The sequence below is a fragment of the Venturia canescens genome, chromosome 4, assembly GCF_019457755.1.
Source record: "Venturia canescens isolate UGA chromosome 4, ASM1945775v1, whole genome shotgun sequence".
Classification (NCBI taxonomy): domain Eukaryota; kingdom Metazoa; phylum Arthropoda; class Insecta; order Hymenoptera; family Ichneumonidae; genus Venturia; species Venturia canescens.
In genome coordinates, this window is record NC_057424.1 from 19,201,055 (window position 1) to 19,228,116 (window position 27,062).

Here is a 27,062-nt window from a genome sequence, read left to right on the forward strand (position 1 = left end):
AAAATACGGAAGGGCAAATGCGCAAAAAGGCTTTTACACGTTGCTCCTGACAGCGGGAAATAACGAAATAAGACACTGGCATCAGCACCAGATTATTCCTCCGACGTCCAATCTCGTGAGGCAAGTCGCAAGAGCGAAAAAATAAGACATAAATAAGACATAAACGGATCGGGAAATACACTGGAGAACAAAAGCGGGAAAAGCGTGAGAGAGACAGCGAGGAGCTTCACAAAAAGCGAGATAAGTAAAAAAGTAAAAACATACCTGTCAGATCGAAAGAGATAGAGCGACAAGTTTAACAAACGGGGTAGAGTACCAAGAAGCGGCAAATAATTAAAACTTTTAATTATGCACCGGGGCAAGTCTCGTGCACGAGCGCGTTCACTCACACAAATTGCTCCTGCTCTGTTCCCCGCTTTCTCAATCTCCTTTTCTCTGTTGCTCTCCCTCAACGCACAAAATCAGTCCGAAGCTCTCCTATACAGCCTCGTGAATTTTCGGTGTCGCGTCAAAATAATAACATCGAGACAAACCAGCTCGTTGGAATAACCGCGCGTGAGAAAATAAAATATGCGTCAATGTAATATTAAAATCATAATTGAATGATATCGATGAAATGTCTGAAAATCCTCTGAACAGGCGAGTTCCATTAATGCTCGCCCTCCAAGACTGATTATACCTTAATTAAGCTTGAATTACTTCATTCCAATATTAATACAACGAAAGCCTGAAATAATTGGAACTCGAAAGGGTTCTTTCCAAACTTCAAAAATAGAAGAGCGAGATTATTACGCTCACGATAAAGGATGAGCCAGGTCGCACGAACAGAAATTTTTTCTGAAAACATACTCTGAGATATCATAATGACTAATAAAGTGAATAGAATAATGACAACACTCGTATTCACGATAAAAAGTTGAATATGTGAGTACAATAATGATACATGAATGAATGTGTGGAAGGACCGTCATACGGAGAGACTCAATGAGATTGAACATGAGAAAATATATCTCGAAGAGGCAGATGGGTATTCAATGATGTGCATATGTCCACGTGGACCGGTGTATTGAATGAGATGGAGCAAGCGAGGCATTAACAGGAACGGTGGCTCCTCTATTCCTCCCTTTTCTCCGTTCGTTCGTTCATTTAGTGCCGTGCGCTACGCATCCTCCGTACTGTCGTCACCAGAGCACGGTCCGTAGAGTGTTTTTTTCTCTTGTCCATTTATACAGTGATGTCGTCGCGAATGAAAACGTGTATATAGCCTGGAAATCGACGAAGTAACGGCAAAAGGACGTATTTTCGATCCATAGAGGTTGACCGTAAGTCCCATTGGCTATTGGAGCAATCGATATGTATGGATATGAAGAAATACGTCGACGAAAGCCAGAACAAACGGATGCGACGCTCACCGCTGTGGGCACTGGTCGATCTCAACGCCGGCTTTCCCGATGGAATTTCCCGTGCGCAGCGTGTTCTATAGAACATACCTCGCGCTCTCTCGTACTTTAGCGGAGCTACAGCGACGCCCATGTGTTCGTAGATGTAAGTGTATATTTGTGTAATACGCAAGAGGAGTTCTAGACGAGCAACTATTCCCAATGGGATCCGGACTGCACACTGCGACAATAACGATCGCTGGCACACCGTGCTCTGCCCAACCCGCCCCCGCGCCGCGCGCTCCTTCTCGCTCAGCATCGCGCCTCCCTAACGTATATCCGTCGCACCCATCGATTCGTAATATCGCAATATGGCCACGCGCTCCTCTATGGAAACATGAAAACCAACGTTTTTCCATGTGTACCTGTGTCGACGCGAGATCTCTCTCAAGTAGTGCTGCGGCCGGAGCAAGCCGCGTACTAGAAATAGGAAAGGGACTTTCATCAACTGTTTCGAGCTTTCTATCTTTAGTTTCAACGTGTCATAGCCCATCTCGACAACGGTTATCGAGGCAGAGATCTTTCCGGGTTATAAAAACTTTTTCGAGTATTTCATTTATTTCGTTTAATTAGGACAGGAAGGAAACATCTTTCGAGCAACCGCATATGTCGTTTTGGGGTGCCAAATCAAATTGTATGATGGTCGCGATCTTATTGGGTATCAAAGGAAGTATGACTCGAGTCGATTACGCATCTAAAGGCGCGACATTATTTTTACCGGGAACACAAATTAAATCAATGAAATAATATTCCAACAGTATCAAATGATATTGATCGTTGTTTCGTAGGATTAATTTGGACAAACAATGATGAGCCTTATAAGCAAAATCTTTCAAAATGGGTCTTTGACACGCATCGTAAAATACCAGTGTTGAACGTTCATCATGCTTCATATTTCACTGATCATTTCTAACCCGATAACACTGCGATGCGTGAGATTTATTAATCATCGCTGTCGCCGTTTGACTCGTTTACCGTTTGTCCACTGGACGTGTAAGTTTAGATACACATGAACGTACTGCATGAGTAAACAAAAGATTGATTAATCCTTCCGGGTTAACGAGAAGTGTTACCGAACGAGAGAAACAGAGGAAAAGATGAACAGACGTGCACAGATATTCGAAGACGTTGGAGCTCTTTAACGGCAGGCAAAAAAACGTGATTCTCGATGAAAGAAAGTCTCGTCGCCGTTCATCTGCGCTCGAGATTCGGCTCTTTTTCGTCGCCCTCAGACTTGAACTCGACGTCATTTAAAAATGCATTGAATCATCCACATTAAGTGAGTTTCATCGACGTAACGCTTGCTAGTACGTTCCAATGGTACCATGATTTTTTCTCATGACTTCTACAAGCACTGGAACTCGTAGGAATACGCAAGAGAGTATAAAAGATGAGGCGAATCAAAGTGCGAGGAAAATAAGTGTCGAGATTGAGCGCACTCTTCTGCGAGCGCGCAAACTCACGGCGCGCATTCAGAGTTCTCGGTTCTTCCGTCGACTCTCCATATAACTCTGCTCTTTCCCTCGTTCCATCTACCCGCACCTTGTTTCTTCGTTTCTCTCATACGCTCATACGCATATATGTACACACGTGTATACTCTCGCTATCTTTCTTTCTCTCATTTTCTCGGGTCTTTCGTGTTGGCTCTGCCATTCCCGACACGAACCGAAATAGAATTTCGAAATAGACCTAATATTTTCGTCGTCTCGCGTTTGCGCCACCGCATTGGTCTCTCGCGCTGGTTAACTGTAGCACCAGCCAAAGCCACGATCTGAGGAGTCGTCGGCCGAACGAAAAATCGAGACTTCCAGAGAGAAAGCGATCAGAATTGCACTTGAGGATGGCAAAAAAATGAATCATCGAAACAAATCCAAACAACAGACCCGAAAATTTTCACTGAAAATTTTCAAATTCGCCTCGTTCGAGTGTGTCGGTTTTATATATGGCTACGTGTATAACTTTCATCCATGCTCCACAAAAATATCTGTTTCAATGATACAATTGAACAAACGCAAAGCAATCGAAAGCGAATAAGTGTTAAATTCTCTAAAAATCTCCTTTTATTTTACACTCGGACGATTTTTAGCTCCAGCAGACATTCGTTTTTTCTACCCACCAACCGATGCATCGTGGAACTCATTCGAGTAGTAATTTTTACTTTCCTTCAAATTTCTAAAAGAAAGAAGATACCAGATCGGCAGAGCATAGAATTTGCAGCCGGTCGTTATGTCGCTGCTATTAGAAAAGTTTAATGCAAAATGATATTCGCGAGCACGTCATTTGAGCTTCTCATAAGTGCAGCAAATTACAAGCCAGAGCGCGCGCCATCAGGCGATCATAAAGCGCGTTCGGAGTTGAATTCTGACGAGTTGTCAATTCCACTCGGGAAAATCATCAATACACACGAAAAATCGATTGTCGGATGGTGAGAGGAATAGTGCAAATCCGATGCGGTTGTGTATCATTAACCTTCAAAGAAATGAAGCATGCCATTATTATAATTCACGTATGTGTCTCGTGTCTACGGTCATTCTCGAATAGTGTGTACCTAGAAGAGAATACAGAAGCTTTTAGACAGTTTTGGTACACGTCTAGTGCTCCTGCACGTCGAGAGATCTCGTCGAGATTCGGAATATAATCGTGCTCCGGGGCCCGATTATCTATAACAGGTGCGGTTCGACTGTTCCCCAAAGACTCTATAACATACAATCCCGGTGCTGCACTGATTTCGACAGGGAATCCCGAGGTGGGTTCGTCGGAGGGTGAGGAGGAGCAGGAAAGGGAGGAGGGAGGCAGAGAAATTCTACCAGGCACATGTTCATCGCGGTTCCCCCTGCCCCCTCTCTCTCTCTCTTTCCATATAGATTTGTCTCTCTCATTTGATAGTCGCAATCTTCTGTGAACCCTGAAATTCGAATATCGCTCGAGGGCAATCCCATGGGAAGAGTCGAGAAGAGAGCACGTTATCGGCTTGATACTCGATCCCCAGAGGACGTGCCCGGAGAGTATCTCTGTCTCATTCTCTGTGTTCACGCGCTTACACATATATTTACAAAAGCATGTGAAGTACGTGTGTAAATAGGCGGATATCGATAAATTCGGCGAGTACGTATCTTCAGGAATTAACAAGATCGCGATAGACTGAAAACAAAAAAAACGGGGAAGGATCTCGAAGTCAAACGGGGAAGTCAATGAAACGCGGAGTATGTTGATAGAGGGGAATGGAAGAGATTTACGTGGCGTATAAATCGATGAGTCGGAGATGAAAACATTGGAACGACGGTATGACTGCGATGACAAGCTACGTACTACACATTTGGAAAGTTGTTTCGAAGTTGAGATTTTTCTTTCGAAAATTTGGATTAGAAAACTAAGAAGACGGCGGGAGGCGGAATAATAGTGTTCGCAAATGAAAACGTATGAGACGTTGAAGACTGCGAACTCATTAGCGAGAACTCGAAATTACCAGCGCTTCGTATACGTGTGTATGTAATAATGTCCACCGGGCGTAGACTTACCATAGCCAAGCAGCATCATGACATATACATTGTTACATTCTGAAGGCAGGTTGTCTGTGTAGACTGTAGTTTATAGTGTAATAGAGGTTAGTGTGCGCGTGCTCTCTCGCGCTGGAAACCGAACGAGTTTGTTTTCTACAGTTTTCCCACAACGAACATGGCGATACACGGAGCAGTGCAGTGTGCGCGGGAGCTGCACTCCCGATGGTTAAGGCCTGCATAGAAAGATACATACGTAGACGGTATATCGCAGAAGGTAAGGACACCATATAAACACCGGCGCAACAGTTCCGCGAGTCCAAAGAGAGGCGAACCCGTTGGAGCTTGGTGGTCTCTTACACTCTCTGGGTACTCTCTGTTCTCTGTGTGAGCCTTTGCCGTTGCTGCTGAGAGAAATATCTAGAGAGAGAGAGAGAGAGAGAGGGAGAGAGAGAGAGGGAGAGCCCCGGTCGTCGTCGACGCCAGGGATCCGGCTGCTCGTTCTCTTACCTTATACGATTTATACACCATAAGCAAGTGAGTCCCCGAGAAGCAGAAGAACGAACCAGAGTCAGCGGCACATCGTACCACTCGCGAAACCAGAGTGTGTACGCCGGGCATACACAGCATTGACCACTACATTTGACGCAAAGAAAGGACAAACGTGCAAGGCCCGCTAAACACGAATGTTCTATAGCCGAAGAAGAGAAGAAAACCTCTAAAAACGTGCACTCAAAGATGGAAGATCTCTGGCACCCGCAAAATACTTGTATACGCGTTCGCGAATGACGAGATTTTCATTCACTGTGTCGGTATTGACAAGGAATTTTGAAGTATCTTTGAGAGAAAAATTGTTCTCTGCTTTCCTCGAAAACAGCCGGGAGCAGCTGATCGATATTAGAATGAACAAATTTCATCAAAATTTGTCAATGGAACTTTCAGACTTGAACGCGATTCGCTACAGTTCTCAAATACGAACAAAATTATGTATGCCCTCCTTTTTTCACATTTCTCGTTCCGTTGTGAAAACTTAGTCAGTATCGCGACTCGGTAGCTCTCGAGAACTCGCTTGTTATTTATCACATTAAGTCGGAGCGAAGCGTGTCCTCTTTAATTTTTTCGTGTTTCGATCGAAAACTTGAAAAGTACATTGGCTCGAAAACCTTTCGCGATTTTTACCATCCCGTTTGATTTTCTGCTGGACCCCCTTCCTCTCACAAGAACACACATTTTCCATGGGGCATACGCACATGCATCAACGATCTTTTACGTACGTACCAACACTGCCAACGTTCTTCACTTCGACTCAAAGGTGAACTTTTGAGTCAAGATTTCTCGTTTACGTTTGAAGCCAGCTCGACGAAGAAAAAGCTAACGAGAAAAAGATTTTCCTCCGGAAAAACGAATAGTTTCTTCATGGCTAACGAGAGCTATCCGCGACATCTCTCCGAAAGCAAAAACCACGCACGTATGCCAGACAGGCTGATATTTTACTGGAGCCACCAAAAGAAATCTCACGTAGAAGCCGAGCTTCGTTCTCTTCTTCACGATGAATGAAACGCAAGATCCGACGTACGCGATAAGTATGATATGTTGAAAAGCTCACACTTTGATCCGCAGCACCGCGCCCCAAGCCGGAATTTCAGGATGATGACCGCCGTATATGCACGTAGATGAGGCTCATTTCCGTAAGCTTCAAAAAAGGTCATAAGAAAAGAGTCTCACTTTACAGGTACACGGGAAATAAAAAAAGATACAAATCATTTAAGCAGACATGGCCACGTTCATGTGCACAAGAACGACTGTGTTTCGAGAGTGCGATCGCAACGAATAAAATAAAGTTTTTTATAAAAAATATAACTACTATCCATTTTGGCTCTGTGCGCAGAAGTAAAATGCCAAAAGAAATGGAAATTTTCATAAGCAACCGTCCAAACCCAAGCCGAATAAGTAACTTATTTATCGCTACTTTCATCTCGTCGTTCGCAACGTATTACGTTCAATTGGATGAAGCCCAGTAGAACGAAGCAGCAGTAGCAAAGCGTCGATAAAGCGCAAAAGCGACGATGACGCTCTCAGCTGCCGTCTGAGAACGAAGGACGATGCTCACTGAACCACTCCACTATCTCTACCAGACTTTCTCTCTCCTCTTGCTCGCTTCTTTTTTTCCATACTTTACTGTATACTACATGGAAGCCCGGGGTAATATAGTTATTGCTGTGAGTCGAATTTGCGCCTGTCGAAACGTCGGTACGTCCACGGTATCCCTGTGAAGTCCGTCACGGTACTCTTCTCTTAAATTTGTCTCGATTGTTACCGAGACGAGAATTGGCCTCCTCTCTGCTGTTTCATTACCTCTTCGTTCATCTCCTTTTTCTCGTTATTTCACTCAAGGTTTGTCATCGCTAGGTTGTATTTTTTTCTTCAATCACTCTCGTTGTACAATAATTTATTTCTCAAATAACCTCAGCCATCAATTTACATATCAAGCCCTGAACTCGTCGTTTTCGTTTGAATCGTCGTTAAAAGCTCATATTTTTTTCCACCAATGAAATTTCTTCTCAACTTCCAAGACACGTTTATTCGCGGTGTTTCTTTTATTCGTCTTTTTATACATGAATTATTGAAAGTGAAAAAGACGGTTTCAAATTGCCGTCTATAAATAACGCTGAATTATTTCGAACTGAAAGATTATTTTCGTCAAAACGTTTTTAATCAGAGCAGAATTATTGTTAATCGAGTATTGAAAAATATGTGATGATCGAAAATTCCAAATATCTGTTTTGTCCAAGACGATTTTGTCGGGGTCCGATCACTTCGTAAATCTCCTGAAGAGCCGCAGTAAACGATCGTATATTGGGCTTATCCGGGCGAGATTCTTTTTACGTTTTTCTTCGTTTCACACGTCATCTCCTCGTTCAGTGGACTCGCAAGCGTATCTTGTATAGGTAGCATTTGTTGATCTCTTCGAAGTTGTAGAGGGACTCGAACCCACATGGAGGTAGTACAAGTGAAAGAGGCGAAGCAGAAAGGGAGAGCCGGCGATGTGCTCGTCCCGAGAAACTCGTGATGCCGGAACGCTCATCACTTTTTTGGCAACGATTTGGTGGAAACGAGGCGAACGTTTGAACGAGAAAGAAAGAAAAAGCGACGGAACGGAATATATAGGAAAGAAGAAAGATGGAAAAAGCAGGATGACAAGGTTGACGATCGGTCAGGGGAGTTGCTGTGGAAGAGCTCACAGTCCGGAGTTACAAGACAGAGGCGCGCACTCGCGGGGTGATAACTCGCAGCATGTTGTGACTACGGGACGACGGCCAGACCGCTGGTCGCGATGGCTCCTATATGCTTTTGCACGTACGGTTCAGGCTTCGCTCGAGAGAGCCTCCTTCTCTTCCATCCTCCGCGTTTATTTTCGTCACAATCTTCGCTCTCCGCGAATCCTCCGAACTCACCGAAATATTAACAATGGTCAAATTTTCTATTGATTATTATCCTCAATTTTCAAGTTTCCGACTCTTTTTATTGTACCAACGCGAATGAGGATTGCAGAAAACTAAGGTCCCGCGATAATTTTGCGTCGCTCGAAAGAAACGTAGCAAAAGTAGTAGCGACGAGCTGAAAAGTCTAATCTTTACCGCGAGTCTACGTGGAAGATCGTGAATGACCTCCATTCGCCATTTCTGACGACTGAATAATCCGGCGCTCGGTCTTATTTTTGAGCCAACAAAGAGAAAAAATCGTGCTCGATTTCACCCGAATTTTATATTTACAATAACACGTTTGCGGTGAATCCAGATCACATAAAAATGTACGCTGTGTATGTAACGACGTGCGCATCGAGTGCACTCCAAGTTCATTTCGTCGTAGAGCTCGAAAGTTTTGTTGCACACGCGAATGGGTTGAAATTCAAAAATTTAAGCGACTCAAACCATGGTAAATTTGTATTTATTTATAGAAAGAGTTACGAATGCAAATGATTGAACTTAGGCACATCGAGAGACGTAAATATAGCCAAAATGAGTGGAAAAGGACGCGGAGCTTGGTCGATTGAAAAATCCACCAAGCATGGCGGAGCTTTGTATTCGTAAAACGCTAAAACACGCAGCAACAACGCTGAAGATTCTCTCATAAAAACGTATTAATGTCATAAGGATATTTAAATAATGAGTTTGCCAATAGCTCGCTTGAGATTCGATGTAGTTCAAAGCCCGCAGTGAGCGACGTGCATGTTAATTATATTGTATACCGTTGCCAGTCCTCGTCCTCGTTTGTGAATAAAGATTAAAGTTCTGTGATGTGGCCTTTGCCAAGGTCTTCCCATCACACACATAACCCAGTCGTTCTGTACCTCGCTTCGGTATCTCGTTAGGAATATTCGTGAAGACTAGACCATGCTCCACCGAGTAGCTTAGGTCAGTGTCCCCGCCTCATGCATTTGAAGTGCGAGGACTGTGAGTGGTGTTTTCATTAAGGAGTCGGCTACATCAGCGAAATCCGATTGATCAATTAATATATAAGAGCAGATAGCATAAAACCGAAGTTTCCAAGGTGGGCCTGAATATTCTGTGGTATCGTTTCGGAATAATCTCTACATCATCGACGCAGATTTTAAGTCGAGCGGTACTTCTATGAAGCGACGTCGTTCCTATAGGGAATTTCTTCTCTCTCATGTTTCATGTTGATTCTTCATGTTGTTTAATTAAGGCCCCATATACACTTGCAGAGCGAAAAAACGTGATTTTCTCGATTTTTGTAAAACTGTGAACGACGTTTATTAGTACACGTGTTCATGTACTTGTACAATTTTTTTCATCGAAAAATTTCTCAAAATGGCAAAACTCCAGCTGTATTAGAGTAGCACCTTTTTTTGAGCAGCAGTTGCGGTGGCATAAAAGCTAGAAAACTATTAATACGATCCATACCAAATTTATACCACTTGTTTATTATAATAATAGCTTGGGCCTGGACGCAGGATTTGTAAAAATTATTATTTTAAAAAAATGGCGACGGTTTTAACAAAAATAAAAAAATTTTCGATTTTTCCGATCACAAGTCTATGTAAGCCCTTAAAGCAAATACATTGGGACTACCAAAGTTGCAACTACCATTGATTTAATACCATTTGAGTTGAATTGTTTCAGTTAATTTAAAATTATCCTCCTCCATCGAGATCCTTATTCCGCCGTTTCGATAAAAAATTCCGATTTTCAATGTGTCATTCTGGAAAAACCCAAAAGAATGTTATTGAGATTGAGCTTTCCGGAATAATAACAACCGAATTTCCACGGTGATTGCCACGAGAGTTGAAAAAATACCGTGAAAGTGAAATTATCACGAAGGTTTGTAGCGAAATGAGCAAAGGATATCCTTTGAACCAGGAACAGGGTTTCCCCTCTTTCTCTATTCGGCTCTGCTCTCGGTGTGCATTAGACGCGAGAGGGCGTGTAAAACCAGAGAACCCTGAAGAGTCGTAGAACAGCCATTCGCGGAGTGCATACAAATTTGCTAGCATATTGACCCCTCTCATTTGCCTCGTTTTGTTAACTTCACTCCGACCTGCGTAAAGTCGCTCTCTTCTACTTCGTTTCTCTCTTCCTTCTCCTCTTTCCTTGATTATACTGCCACCGTCCGTAGGAGGAACGCTGTTATCTTTCTAATGTTATATTCAATCTGCTGCTATGTAAACGACGCTTCGGGATCGTCGGAATGGCGAAACTGACTGAGTGGAATATTTGGACTCATGGGGGTCGTGGGGAAAAAAATCGAGTTGAAGCGAAACACCCGTTTGGCCACTGTTTGATAAAACTCGACAGAATACTATGCTTATACATTCCGGGAGCACCATTGCCATTCTTTATTTCGGTACTGACTCGACGTAATTCCCTTTTTATAACGAATGTTTACGAAGAACGTGGTTGATTGATCGCGGGGAATAAAAGCTCGAAAAAAGTATTTGATTGTAGTTTAATGAGACGATCAATCAAACGAGCTGTTGATAATTAATTTAAGCAGGAATGCGGAACTTCGAGGTCGAAGAAGAGATAAGGGCATACCGGCAAAGAATGGCTGCATAAAACTTGCAACGGGAAAATGAAGGAAGGTGAAGACGGTGGAAGAAAAAAATATTGCGATGGAGGAAAAAGATTGGAGGATGAAAAGCCGAAGTGCGAGAAAAAAGTTTTTGCCGAGTTTCTAACGAGATGTGCCGGCAAGTTTTCTCGGTACAGAGAAGAGCGGCTATATGATATATAGGAAGGCGAAAATTGAAGGGGCGGGATAAAAGAGTGTACTCGAGGGTTGCAGGCAGTTTCACTTGGACGAGCTTTATTCACCAATCAGTCGTCCACTTTGCAATCCTTTGGGAAGGGTGAACACGCATTTGAGAACCGAAGTTATCGAGGCCAGAAAACTCGAGTAAAATATCGATTAGCACATATACAGTGACGTCCAATTGAAAACTAATACTTGCTCGTAATCTGATCTAGGACACAAATTGACCGATTTGGGAACAGAGGGACAGTCATTTTGACCAAATATTTTTTGCTTTTTTTCTGACTTGTTTTTCACGTCTAATCTTTCTCAGGCTTTGTGTTGCGAGTTGAAGCTGAAATTTTAACGAAAAAATTCACACCGGATGATGCCGGACAGCCTGCGGGTCGGAACTGATGTCGTGTTTCGAAAAAACCTCGAGTTCCCGACAACGTTACGAATACGTGTTTTTGCAAGCTTCGAAACTAGTTTCATTGGAAAGCTGATAAAATATGCTCAAAAATACTGACTTGCAGTTCCCGAATCTGTCAATCTGTGCTCGAGGTCAGCTTAAAACAGAGCGACGCCTTTCAATTGGACATGACTCTATATAAATCTAAATGTATATAAATTTATAATACGGAGCTGCCGCTGTACCAATATGGGTTACGAGAAAATGAGCCAAGTTTCCGAACTCTTGTAGACACAAGAAATACAATTTTTCAATTGAATTCTCCGGTCTCGTTCGAAATACTGAACAACCAATTACTCAATCTTCAATTGCTCGACTTCATCACGAAATGATTTCGCTTTCAGATTTGTTCAATAAATCTTATTCATTCATTAGAAAATACAATCGTCTTCTTCCACAAATTCCATCTGCACTTGACTCCTCTCGATGTATAAAACAATGACGATTCAAAATTGGATTAAAAATTTTATGATTTCGAAGCTTTTTTGCGTTATCGTGTTTTTCCATTGAAAGGGAATAAAAAATAGGATGCAATTTGAAGTGGAATTCAGTTGGAGAATGCCTATAGCTTTACCGATTTCAACTGTCCATAGGAAAATCCAACAGCGACAATAAGACGCCTGCCTATTCGACAGCGTATTATTTTTCCGACCTCTTCTCTCTTTCCTCTTATTTCCGTCTTTTTCCTTGCCGTCTCTTCCTTTTGCTTTCCGTCTACCTAATCGTCCCGATTTATTAGGTCTAATGTATATAGCGAAAGAAAGAGTGATATACTTCATACACACATGGTAAGACTGCGAGGCGGCAAGTACAATAGCGAGCTACTGCGGTCCACTACGTTCACCGGGCTTATGCCGTATGTCTGTGCCGTTGTATATGTACATGCTGTACACACAGTTATGGACATTGAAGAGGCGCGCGTCCGCAGTAATCTAAAATGATTTATAAATCCTGATGGTGATAGGACGTTGGTACAGAACCCAATGCGACGATGGTATTTGTCGAGATATGTTGTATAGATAAAATGCGACAAAGCAGGTCGAAACGTCATAAATTGAGCTTCATTTTAAACCCTGAGGTAAATCCATAATCACTTTGTTGAGGTTTTCTGTCTCGAAAAGAAAAAAACGTTGGAATTTTAGGTGTTTTTTGTTTGTTTTATAAATAAAAATTGGTTGGATGGATTTAGATAAAATCTTGTACACGTTTTTTATTTTTTTAATGCTGTATTTTTGTGCAATGGTGTGTTGGAAAATGGCACCCCTTGAATCGGCATTATTGACAGTAAATCTCAAAAATGGAACAAAACATGGACAAAAAAACCAAAAAGATTCTTGAAACATGTGCTATTAGCTATCTCATGACGTGGGGGATTTTCAAAATGTTGTTTAGACAAAAAATGGCGCGACCATTTGAAGCAATTTTTGTGGATTTCCCAGTAGAAAATTATTTATAAAAGAAAACCAAAAAAGTTATCGAAAAACGGCCACGTCATGCTGAAAACACTTTTCGTTTTGCTCCCAACGCCGATTCAAGGGGTGCCATTTTCAACGCAACATTGTACAAAGAAATACGACGAAAAAAATTGTTCCAGTGCTTCTAAGTATGCAGAAAATGTGTATACAAGATTTTATCTAAATCCATCCAACCGATTATTATTTATAAAATGAACAAAAAACACCCAAAATTCCAGAGTTTACACTGTTCATAGCCTTAAAAAACGCTGAGATTCAATTTTGGCCTGACCCTCGCAGATTTTCACGCCAAAGTAATCTACCGTGAATGCGTCACTCTGTAAGAATCACCACAATTAAAATTTCAGATAAAACGGAGCTCATCGATGAAGCATGCTTAATTACAAGCTTAAAGATAAAAGAAAAAACGGTTTGAAAAAGATGATAAATATGGTGAAAAAACAAAAGCAAAAAGCAAAAAAGTAATAAAAAAAATAACATTCCATATTGCGTGTACACGGCGGCGTACACTCCAGGTATAAACACCTACTTTCACCAGGCTGTGGAGAAGCGTCAGAGAGATCGCAGATCGAGAGAACGAGAATCAATAGATCTCCTGCTCAGACGTGGAATGTGAGAGTCCGTAAGAAAGAAAGAAATAGAGAGAGGAGGGATAAAGAGAGGGAGGTTCTTCTGGGCTTTCGCATATGAGAATCGCGAAGAACCTGGCCGCCCAGCAGTCTACCTGGGATCCTTACGGTGCTGTTGTGGTAGACACACGTGCCCACAGCCGGTCGGCCTCAGACGAGCTCTCCCACCTTCGTGAGAAGTCTGCGTTCCCTGATGCTCCGGTGAGCTCTGGCTGCTTAATACATTATATATAAATCGTGCGTCCAGCGACCAGCAGAAGTAACAGGCACAAGTAAGCATAGCTCAGCCACTATACGCTCGGTATATAGAGCGAGTTACCTGAGGGCTTCTCTGCTGTGTATGGGCACGGGGCCGTACGTGCTTCGGATACTTACGTGGCGATTTCCTCTTCCCTTTCAGCCCCCTCTCCTCGCCATATAGTTCAAGCTCACCCTACTAGCTTCTTTTCGTACACACATATCTATATACGCAGTCCTTCGTATGGATGGCCCTGTACTTTGCTACCACAGACGCTAACGCCATCACCGAGCTCACCTACCACCTTGTATGTACCATCGAGCATCCGTATATACGACTTTTAAAATGCATGTGCACAAATATAAAGATCTATAGTGCATAAATAACATTCACGGAGACCCTCTTTATCCATGGACCACCATGCATTCACATAGAATCTAGAAGTACCTGAAGCATAAACGTTTCAACGTTCTACAAAATCACCCTCACGACCAATCTGCTCTTTGGTACACCTCTCTGGATACTACTCAGTTCATATATGTCTGCGTGATTCTTACTCCAGCTTCTGCTCACTGGCATTCCCTCACTAAGTCGATGGTAATATCCCATTGGACGATCGTAAGCCATCTACCGCTCACCCCCGGAAGCATTTTCCGGAACATTGATTCCAACCCCTGGCTTTGCGTGTAACCCCGTGAAAAATCCTAACTACCACTTTTACCTTGCTCTCTCTCTCTCTCTCTCTCTCTCTCTCTCTCTCTCTCTCTCTCTCTCTCTCTCTCTCTCTCTCTCTCACCGGGAATCACACATACACCGGCACGCATTTATTCGAAACCCTTCGTTTTATGCTGAGTACAGATCGCTCGTACGAGTCATTTCGTCGTTACGTTCACCGTGGGCATTCTCAGATACCAGCATTCCATTAATAACCTTGATGAATTATACGATTCTTAATGATATTCAAATGAGTGCACGATGCTGAGTTTTCTCGGATGAAATCATGTCTCGTTTAACTCTTGACGATTCTTCGCCGGATTTTCCACAAACGCGCTAAATAGATTGCGCGAACAGTTTAGGCAAATTTATGAAAAAACGAATGTTGAAAATAGATGGCTCTGAAACGAAATTTGACTATGAACCCGCTGATTTAGTGGAATGGATGAATTATTTATACTTTCGAGAGACACAAATTTACACTAACTTTTCTAGATATTCATTTTGTCGATGGTGCACGATGATGATCGACTTATTGGCAAGATAAATATATCAGTGTGACGATCTCCTCGATGAGGGAAAATTGACGTGCGAGAAATTAAAGTGCCCCACGTATCCGAACACGATTGGCAAAAGGAGCACCGTGGAAATAGCCCGTCGAACGTAACGTAAACGATAATTGGTGTCAATTAATTTTGATAGTAATTCGCCGGGGGAGGAGGAGACGGGGCCACGACGACGAAACGAACGGTGACGTAAGCCAATCAACGACAGTACATACAGTCGCGTGTTCCTCTTTCAAACTCGTGTTTTTCTGTCTATTTCTCGACTATTCTCTCCCTCTTTCCATCCTAAAAACATGCAGTGCGTACGAACGCAAACGTTACATCGAACATGCTATACTTTCGGATCAATTATTTGTAAGAATCGTAATTGAAGTTAACTTTTTTATTATTTCAACGCTCGGATGATTTAACTATGTCATTTTAAGGCCTTGGTGAAAAATTCACCATCGAGGGCTCGGACTGGGATGGGTTACTCCAAATATCTTGTTCCCCACAAATCGTAAATGTTGTGAGTAAATAGTTTGATTGATAAACAGTATATCTACGACTGGAAAATCAAATAAAAATGTTTCCGTCCATCAACTGCTGGCCAGCAGCAGTTGCAAATATTATGGACGTGGAATGTTTGTCGAGTACATAAAAGCGATAATAAACAGAAATGAGTAAAAAAGATAACTGCGATAGGCGAAGTCGAAGAAAGAACAAGAGAAAGAGATGAAAAACAAGGCGTCCCGCGCCCGTTTGCACGCCTTATTATTCTCCCCGTTTCTCCTGGCATCTCGCTTACTCACTTGGTACAACCGGAATGAAGGCAACAGAAGTAAAGACGGGTTTCCGATTAAGGCTTTATAATTGACGTCGTGGACCTCCTCCGCCTCTTGCCCCTTCGCCCTACCCGTAGCGACGTACTACACGGCTTCGTATATTCCCGTCTGGCTTAGTCACCGAAGTAACTGACTTTGTGCAAGCAACCTATACGCGCAGAGAAACGTTCGAACTCTCCCGACAAGTATACGCATCGAACACTCTTGCTTTGTTATCCTGCTCTCGAGTAACACACATCCTACGGATCTATAATAAAATGCTATTTCCAGCAAACTTTAAGGCTTGTACAGACTCGAGCACAAACGCGAATGACGCTGGCCGCGAGCAGGCCGCACGAGTGTGCAAGTGTGAACGTCGATTTGAGGCGCGGCAAAACTGCCTCAAGTCACTCAGCGCCCGCCGTCTGCGCTTGCAGTCATTTGCGTTCGTATTCAAGTGTGTACGAGGCTTTGCATTTTTAATATTTCCCCTCTTTGACAAATGACTCGTTTTCTTATTTCTTTATCAATCCTTCAAATGTTAATGATCAATTTCATCCTACTTGACTCGTGCTCGTAATTCCCTTCGTAAGAAAGATTTTTTCGTCTCGGGAAGAGGAAATCCTCGTGCTTCGGCTCATAAACGAGTGCAATTCTTGAATAATTTTTCAGATAGTACAATCTACGTGTGAGATATTTAATTCTCTCTATTTCTATTCATGGTCGGATGCACTCACGAATACGAGACTCGAAATATATGCCTCAATAGCAAAGAAAGTACCTATTTTACACGCGAATGACACCAAGGTGTGGGGAAAGACTTCAGCTTTCCATAGGGGCAAAAGTATGAGGAGAGCAAAAGGAAGGCACGTTACTCGTCTTTTGGAATGAGGTGGAGATGAGAGAGAAAAATATGAAACAGATAGTAGAAATAGGATGAAGGGGGGTGAGGGATAAAAAAAAGCGAATGAATAAATGAGTGAATATATGAATGTAAACCTTGGATGAATCCGTAGAGGAAAAACATTACAAAGCCGCTGAAGTTTGGAACGTTGGAGTTCAACGAAATGAACGAAAAAAAGATTTTTAATTCACCAATTATTTATTTTACGAATGATTGGTGTAGGTTGAAAAACTACAGATTGCAATTTTGTCAGGATACAAAATTGGAGATTTACTGGAATTATTCGAGTTTTTTTTCCATCATTTCGTTGAACTCCAACGTTGCAAACTTCAGTGTCATCATTACAATGGGAACTAGTATTAATAGTGGACACGTTGAAAAAGGGCCGTTTGAAAAATTAGTAACTGCTTACTTATTCATGATAATGGCACAGCCAATTAAGTGATAAGAAAATAATACGTACGAGAGAAAAAGAGAAAGAGAGAAAGAAAGAAAGAGAGAGTACGAGCGATAGAAACTACAAGTTAGGCGATGGGTGCGTTAAGGCATCCCGTTGTGTCTCACCCACGAAGCAAAGGAGACAGGTGACGTTTCCTGGCTGGGCGGTAAACGATAATGGGATAAGGCGCGAACAACTTTGGCGCAATCACACGAGAGACGAGAGATGAGGAAACGAGGAATTGGAGTCAAGAGGGAAGTGAGAAACGAGCTTACGGCAGCCAACGTTCTTCGTTCTCTCTCTCCCTCTCTTTCTTACTCTTCCTCTCTCTCTCTCTCTCTATCTCTCTCTTCTTTTCGTCCTGCACCCCCGCAAACTAATACTGAGCGTACCGCACGCAAAGCTCCACGAGATCTCCACAGCATGGTGCTTTTGCTGGCACGAGTTGGCAACTCGTTGGAAACCGAAAGGGCTGAGGTGTCTTCACCGACAACGACAGCGGGGAGGAATACAGTGACGACGACGCTTGTGCTGTGCCGAGCCGGATAAGTAGAAGTGTTCTCAACGGACCCTTGTCGGGTATCAAACTTTGCATAGCTGCTCTCTCTATCTCTATCTGTCGCTCTCTCTCTCTCTCTTTTTACTCCCCGCGCACTCTTTTTTCTCTCTTGCCCTCTTCACCTCTCACTCGTTTCTCACCCTCCCCCACCTTCATCGCACTTTTTTCTATCCAGCATGTACAGCGGCTTCAAATATTATGCACATGAATACGGAGGAAGAGAGAGAGAGAGAGAGAGAGAGAGAGAGAGAGAGAGAGAGAGAGAGAGGAAGGGAGAGAAGTAACAAGTTTTCAGGAAATTCTAGTGAAGTCATGTATCAGTTACCTATTTAAATAATGATTAATGTTGAACGCATCGAAAATTAGTAAACTAACGAGATATTACTATTAGGGCGTTGACTTACCATAGTCAGGTCGAATGACGGCTTGAACCGCTTGTTCATTTTTCTTGCTCCTGATGACAGGTTCACCAAGGATTGTAAAATTTCTGGATCCAACGCGGTTCACAAACACTAAATAAACTTTACCCCGTTTAATATTAGCTCGCACCACTCCACTTGCGTTGTCTAGTTGTGGCTGTCTAGAATTGCCGTTCGATACGTTGTTGCACAACGTTGACTTACCGGGCGCGGCCTTGTCACGAAAGTGTAGTCTCACACTGTCGTTTTTCTGCAGGGGCTGGAAGCCTGACTGGCTCTTGTACACCTGCTTGACCTCGAAAGTCACTGCGTAATTAGAGCCCGGTTTCCTCAACGAGGACATGCTTCTCGCTTTACCTTCAAAGACTGTAGGTGCAAGGAACGCCCTGTTACCGATATCCATGTCGGGACACCAGTTTCTACCGCGGCAACCCTTGTTACGACATTTCCGACGCTGCTCACGGGCGGATTCCGACCTCGTGCGATTCTTGGCACGTTGTTGTTTCGTAGATCTCGAAATCCGTGGACGCTGCGCAGAGCTATCGAGAACAGTTCCAAATGCTTCGGCCCACAAAACTGTCGTTGATCCTGTTGATGACGACGTATAACGTGGAAAACGCGTTGCAACGTCTAACGCTGGATATATAGATCCTTCGACGCTACTCGAAGATTCTAGGTTGCGAGGATCTCGTGACCATTGCTCATCATCCAAAGAGTAGTCTTGTAACTCACCAAGATCCTCAAAATGAACGTAGCCATTATCCGAGGCCGAGTCATGAGAGTCGTCAATTTTGGATATCGATTCTAATGTCTTTGATTCCCGTTGTTCCGAAGAGCTTCGATCTTTCTGGTGAAAGCTGTGTGGTGTCACTTGATAGCTGACGAATGTCCCCAGCAGCGGAGTCATTGTCGTGGTACCAAGTCCATTGACACTCTCTTTCCTTCTTCCTACCGATTTGTCGTGACCCATGGGAGAATGATCGTTCGTTATTTTCGTAGTGTCGATTCCAACCGGCTGGATAACGTTTTTCCAACGGGTTTCTCCATCGCTTTCGGTATACTTTGGCTGCTGGTTATTCCATTTATCTCGAAAATCCACCGTTCCATGGGAATTTACGTTCGTTAAAGCGTGAACATCCTGCACGCTGTTTCTATTGATGATTGATCGTGAATTTTTCGTCATCATCATCAGCATTGTCATCGTCGTCGTCGAGCGTTGAGCCTGTTCGTCGATTGAAATACCACCGTTAATGGTACCGCTGTCACTTATCTCACTGCTACTGATTCTACCGTCAATGGCTCCTGTCAATGCCGAATTGGCTGGGGGTGCCACAGCTAGAGCGAGGGCGCCCCACCAGCCGCTTAAGATCCCGGCCAAAAGCAGAGACGCCCACATCATCCGACCTGATGGCTATGGTTTTCGTTCGGCTCGAGGCTTAATGCTAAGACCTCGGCTAGCACTTTTCAAATACTAATGCAATCGGAGTTGTACAAGATTTCACTGTGATCATCAACTCGTTGGGATTAGTGATTTTAACAGGGTTGCATTAAATGCTCGCATATTACCAGGAACTCTTCCAAGCTTTTGTATCCAGGCTTCAACTTTATCCAGATTTTTCGTTCTCTTCAATCTGAGCTCAGTGTCCAAGCATCATGTACGACAACCATAAAAAATGATGTTCGTTTGGATATCGTTGCTCGTTCAAGAAGTATTCCACCACCTGAAGGTGGCAAGTTCGTTGAATCGAATACGCGGGTCTCTTGTCTCCATCTTGCGCCGTAGGATCCACTTCATCCTGCCGTAGAGCGCTGCGAGGGCTGCGCGTCTCGTGTCACTTTAAAGGTGAGGACTTCGTTCGAGTCTCTCGGCCTAATAAAACGACATGGAATCGAATTATCGGCCCTGTCCCGACACACGTCTCTCTTCGTTACACTTACACAGCCTTTCGACCGCTTGGTTTGCCGACTTACGTGGCGAGTCTGACTACTCGCCACGATAATCGTACCGAGGATCGATCAGCGTCATCGTTATCATTCTTACCTCACTCTGATGACCGTTCCACGTGGTCGACGAAACGTTATTCTCAAATACTCTTGTGATTGGAGAAAAAAGTGAAATATTGAAATTCCAGTAGATTATTTACCAAATAATTACACGCTGGCGAGAAAATATCTGACTAATTCATGAGAATTCACCGACTGGCAAGTGTTGCGTTGAGAGTCACTTTTTTCAGCACCTTTATCTCGTTAAGAAAACGAAGAAAAAGCGAGGAAAACCAGTTGAGAGGAAATATTTAAAAAAACATTTTTTTTCTCAGTCGCTGGCCGAACTTCCGGAAGTGGAGTGTTCTACTTCTTCCAAGTCAGGTTTCGCAATCGCTGCTGCTCTCCCATTTACACGATATAGATTCACGTGCACTATTGAGGATAAAAAATAATTTCTCCGCTTCGCTGGGATAAAAAGTTTCGCGAATGAACCTGGTTTACCCGGCCGAGTTGATCTAGCAAGCCGCCTCCTCTCGTCACACCCTACACTTTCACTAATATCACTTCACCTCTGCAACGTTTTCAAGCAACCGCACGAGGAAACGGAAGGTGGGAAACTGAACTTTTCTTTTACGAGTTTTGTTTCACCGTGACGTTTTAATTCTGTATTCTCATCGGCTCAGCATAATCGATTGACTCGAAGGTGACTCTGCTTCGCGTACTCGAGACAAAGCTCTGCCGTTAATAAGTTTTCGAAGCTTGTATTCACATGTACGTAGACGCACGCTCGCACTCATAAAGATGCACGTTAACGCGCCGGTGTAATAGGGAAAGAGACCGAAGTGTTTGAAGACTTTCTTGTCTAGTTTTTCTTTTCCTGTTGTCTCCTCTCTTCTCTACCGTTTTCATTAACATTCCCTCTTGCTCCTGCGTCTCATTCAATTTTATAATTCCTCGCCTGATACTGTTTCGCGTAGGTTAAACCAAATTCTCTCGTCTTTTTGCTCGTCTTCTTCGTCTTTTGATGTCCCGGTAACGTACTGCCGTTTCCACTCTTTCTACTTGAGCGTTCAACGCCTGCTGCTGCCGCTGTCCCGCTCGGGATATCACGTTGCACACCCGAGGAGGATCCGACGTCGTCGCTACCGCTGCCCCGTGCGTGTGTGTATCTCTCGCTTGCTCTTACTTCCCAACAGGAGCGCAGTTACTATTTAAATACCACTGGCTGTTCGGACCGCGCGTGTGTGCGACGATGAAGCGTGGGACGCGTCGTGGTGTGTGCCAAGGTGCGAAAGATTCCTTTTTCTGTACTTTAATATAAGAACTTGAGTGTAAACGAGATCTAGGCTGCAGGAATATTCATTCGAAGAATTCGTAGCAACGAAAACGAGACCAATATTCCCATGCGTCCGGTGGACTCTGCTCCACTTTTAAATATACTCTTAGATTGAAAAAACTCGCCAACTTTTCCCACGACCTATAAACTGACTTTGCTCTATTGAAAAAACGAAAACTAAGAGCAACACTGCGCACGTGTCCGCGGGCGAAACACTCGCGGTATCCTCGACAATGCGAAATGTTGTACGGAATCAACTTGTCGATACTCGTTACGGCAGGCTCGCTCGTTTCTTCGTAGCTCTCATTCAAAAGATAAGCGAGCTCCGTCGTCGACGCCGTCTCTGGTAAACACCTTTCGAATCAGCTGCTCCGATCGAATTGTCAGATGGGACATGGGCCGCGAGTAGGAGGAACCTCCTTCGTTGACGCGAATAATACGGTGAAAATGGTGAAAAAACGGCGACACCGGGATCAGATTCGATTTAAATAAAACTGGCTGAATGTATCGATGGGAAAATAATGATGAAATGCGAAGAAGGCGTAAAACCGTAATGCAGTTTTGCGAAAATCCTCTGGACGGTCCGCGGTAAAGGTCCGCCTCGTGGCTCGTGGCGCAAACCGTGGGCAGCCGAGCGACTGGGGAGGGGGCGAAAAAGATCGTCGTGCCCGCGAAGTCGGGCGCACGCGGCGGTTCAAATTAGACTGAGCGGGGCTGCTTACGCGACCGAGGCCGGCCACAGAGGCAGTGACTCCTGGCGGACGCCGGTCCAGGCTCTGCGCGCGCAGGCATACGAAAGCCAGCGTAGGCACACACCATAGAAGCGGCGCGGCGACGGCGGTGGTGGTGGCCGCGACGGCGACGGTGGTGGCAATGACGACTACGACGAAGACGACGACGACGACGACGACGACGGGGCTACGGAGACGACCAAGAGGTTTTCGCGAGGAGGAGACCGCTCACCGCTCGGTTCATGAGGGATCAAAATCTTCAAGAATCGCTAAAATAACGACTTAACAACCGAATAACCGCACGCGTGATTTCTCATGTTTAACCGCGTTTGTGTGCGTTCCCCGCCTCGTCGTATTCCATCTCGTTTGCACTGTTACCTTTCATTACTTCGCCACGCTCGTACTTGCTCTCTTTCCTCCGTTTTCTCTCCCTTTCTCTGCATCCTCTCCTCTCTCATTCTCGCCAATTGTTCGATCTCCCTTCCTTCGTATCTCGCGATTATCTTCCTATCTCTATCCCTCGTCAGCGCAACTTATTTGCTCAATTCTCGTTCCATCTCCCGTTCGCTCATCGCGCTTACGGTCCACTCGTGTGTGCACACGCTCGAGTACTTATGCACTTTGCGCACTTAAACTCTTGCGCCCGCGTATTCTCCTCGCACTGCTATTATCTCGCGATTCACATCACCGACAACCTTAATTCCGCGCGTTCTCTCCTTCTTCCTCTCTCTCTCTCTCTCTCTCTTGCCGCTCGCTCCTCTCGTTTGCCTCTTTTTCTCTCGCTCTTGAAACGCCGAGCTCATGCACTCGTAACCCTATTCCTCCAAAAGAGTTTGAACTCTTTCCTTGTTCTCGTGGCTTTATCCCTAATTCATCCCATTCACATATTTTCTCATGTACAAATAACCCTTAAAAGTCGCTCCAACTGTTTATTTATAATACGTCGCCATTTGTCTTCTCCGCTCTTTTGATCCACAGTCCGGTTCCTACCGAGTCTACTTTAAACAGCTAGCATGCCGGCGTCGCTGTGTATATTCCGAGACATAGATACAGATTCACCCCGCCAGCTTCCCACGCACCAAAATAAATGCGTAATCTCCCGAGTTCCCATCCCTTTTGCGCAACGGGAGAAAGCTCTCGGGAGAGCTTGCGACATCGATCTTACGACTACAACGATGTCGCCTTTACTCGCGCTAATGGTGCTTTCGGAGCGCTCGGAAGTACGAGCTGCCAATCAAACTACGACCGAGAGCGCACACCCACGCGACTACTCCCAACAAACGGGGCGCCAATCGCTTTTTTCTCGTTCCATTTACTGCATCGCAACGCGATTAGTCCTTGTAGACAATTCTTTGTAATCGGAACAATTATTTTCCTTCCTGCCTAATAACATTGTTAAAGAATATCCAACAAAATATTGAATCAGGCCAATCGTATTTAAATCTGATAAAATGAGATTAACTCGTCACTGAGTATGCTCAACCAAAATTAATTGACAGAGAGCCACGAATATTTCTTTTCATTTATTCTGAACAATCAGCGCTCCGGTCCCTACTCGAGCGTACATACTCTTCAAATTCATCTCACAAGGTCACCTTACTGTACCTTCGCAGCCTGGGTCGGAAAAATGACAAGTACGAAGTAAAAGAAAAAAACGTTTTTTTATGAAAATAAAATGAATAAAAATAGCTGTATAATTTTTTATTACACATTATTGCAGAGCACTAAAAAATGAATAAATTTGCCATTTGAACTTTTGCTGTTAAACGAGAACACCACCGATTTTGAGGGATTAATCTCACCCCTTAAATATTCGAGTGGGCAGCTAATTTTTTTTGAGGATTTACACTTTGACGTGAACTACAAAATGTAACTTTTTCTACGCAGGTTGTTCCTTGTTACCTGTTCCTTGTTTAGTCAAGACCTTCCTTGTTAGTGTCAAGAAACCAACGGTTGAATCATCAATCAACGAAATTTGGATCTTTCGTCACTCTTAAATCTCCCCGCTATTATCATTACCATCCCAATAAGTACATTTGAGTCCATCCCCATACATATGAAGCATCGAAATCGACAATTTCGGACCGCGTGACCCAAAGTAATTTAGCCGCCCCCCGCTAAACCATGCAAACAGACTGCCAAGGAGTTTGCTTTGGAAGAGTACCGATGCTGGCCACTCTAATTCAACGTGGGATGAAACTTCGCGCGTCCGAAGTTTCCGGTATCATCGAGGCCGAGGCCTTCCAGACCAGCGGGGGATTTACCTCTGTATACGTTCGTGCATTCATATATATAAATATATATATACTGCAGAGACAAACCGAGAGCAACAGCAAAGTCACTGTTGGTTCTTCGACTGCAGTTACCGTATTCGATTAAACTTCGACGGTGTCGGGATCGGAGCAGGTTCTCACGTAGCGCTCAAGCGAGATGGAAAGAGTTTCGCACGAGGTGTCCACGCACATACATCATGTGTGCGCACACAAGATGTACATTTATGCCCCTCGTCATATTCCAAACTGCGTACGAGAATTAGAAGAAATTGCGTTATAGATTGAACAAGGAATTAAAGTACATGCGAACTCATCAGAATTTCAACTCAATGGTACAGGGAGAGAAAAGAGTAAGAATTACTATGCCGCGCCATAGTTTTAGGGTTCTTCGTCGCCGAGTTTGGAGGTTTTTATCAAAAACGTTGTAATTTTCGTGACGTTTACGAATTAAAATTTCTCAATTGCTTATTTCACAGTTGAGCTAAAATTCCAAGAGCTCGAATACAAGTATCGCCAATACGCCGAAATTTTTGAAAATTTACTTTGGTACGTAGCAGAATTTCATTCACGCTTGAATATTTACATGCAGAGAAAAAAATTGTAACAATTGTTCTAATTTCCAAGTCAATTCCGAATAAAAACTTTTAAATTGCGTATTTTGTTCTGACAAGGGTTTAAGCTACGCTATTTTTTCTTACGAAGTTTACCGAGGACACATTGTAAAATTTATGGTGACTCGACGACGAACTGTAAAGTAGAATTATTTGTTTTGGCATGACACATCAATTTTCATCGAGTTCTCGCTTCACAAAAAATCGCTACTGGAATTTTCCCTCCAAGTAACTGCTCCATTCCAGCCAATTTTCTTTTGCTTCGTTGTGTGATGCTCCATGAAGAAGAAAAAATGAATTTTTCAAGAACTCCTCCAACACGTCCGGTTCGTGCTCGCTGACGCGCTCTTGATTTCCTGAATGGGTGTTTATGGGTTCCACAATGGAGGATGGGTGTGTAAGTTATGCTTATTCAAACAACAATAGAAATTAAACCAAAAGAAAAATAAAAGAATTGAAAGCATGAGGACTTGCAAAATGGATGAGTGATTTTATTGTAAATTATAATTATGTCATTCGTCGCATCGAAATTCAGTCGCATTCCTTTCTTCCACTCATCACACACGCACACATACACAGACCTCTACTTTGGCTCTCGCGTCCGACGAACCATACAATTTCATTTTATTTGGGATATTTTCGAATATTTGAGTCGACAATAGTTCCTTTGATAAATATAATTTGACTTATCTCAACAATCGAAAGGGTCCCTCGGTGGCTCTTGCCCGAGGACTGGAGGTGTATCTTAGCGCGATGTAGAAAATATTGACGGGATGATAAAGTGCGCTGGCCAGGCGATGATGCAAGACGTTCTTATTGCTTGTAGAATCCCTCGAACGATCCAACCTCGTAGACGTCCCCGAGCAAAGAGACCGATTTCGGGAAGCGAAACGGCATCGACACGCGTATTTCCCCACTCTCTGTCACATAGAGCTCATCTCGCGACAGATCGCGCTCTCACCCAGCGCCCGGGAATATCAAAATTTTCTTGGCTAGATGGGAAATACTCCTCCCAAGGCCTTCCTCTTTATTTTTTGTACTTTTTCTCAATAAAAAAAAAAAAAATATCAAAATTTCATATTGTCGATTACAAGTGCGAGCTGCAACGTGAGGCAAAAAGATAGATCAATGCCGATCCACGGCGTAGGTACTGCCTCCTTGTATACACATATAGCGGTGTATACGGAATTACACCAACTGTATTCGCGCGTTCGTGGTCAAGATACGTAGAGCACGAGCGATTGCCGATTCGAGAGAGAACGCGAGATAGCGAGTTTAGTTGATGGTTCATTTTTCCGGCGCTCATTCGCACCCCAATACGTTAGACGCGAGCTTGAGTACGCGTCGTTGAATTGCTCATTGCAACTCGTTTTCGATACTCCTCGAGCGGTCGCAGTACAAATATTTGCGTCTTGGTGCCTTTCTATTGGATCGTCGAATGGGAGTCACTGTACTGGGCCGTCACTGTGTCTGTTCTGAACTTGCAAAGTGACCTCAGCGAGGTCCCTTTCTTTCCTGCTGACTACACTGAGAAAAAAATGCTTGATTCAATAACAAAATTGATGTTATTGTAAGAGTTTTCTTCATTTAACTGCAATGTTTTCGGAGAGAATGAATCTGCAGTTTGATCGAAAACTTTTTTGTTCGTTTAGTCATATTTAACCTTGTGATGATCATTTCGCTACAGAAATTACCGAGCTCTCGTGACAACACGAGATC

At 43.6% G+C, this 27,062-nt stretch overlaps 1 protein-coding gene across 3 annotated transcripts in view; it reads right to left on the reverse strand.

Moving 5' to 3' along the window:
• Positions 1-22,310, reverse strand: part of vn (membrane-bound neuregulin protein vein) — a 205,030-nt gene extending 182,720 nt beyond the window's left edge. For all 3 annotated transcript variants that reach the window (XM_043416225.1, XM_043416224.1, XM_043416223.1), the window contains exon 1: positions 18,392-22,310. In XM_043416225.1, the coding sequence (XP_043272160.1) occupies positions 18,392-19,805 (1,414 nt within the window). In that variant the 5' untranslated portion in view covers positions 19,806-22,310. The remainder of the gene's footprint in view (positions 1-18,391) is intronic.
• Between the last annotated feature and the right edge of the window lie 4,752 nt (positions 22,311-27,062).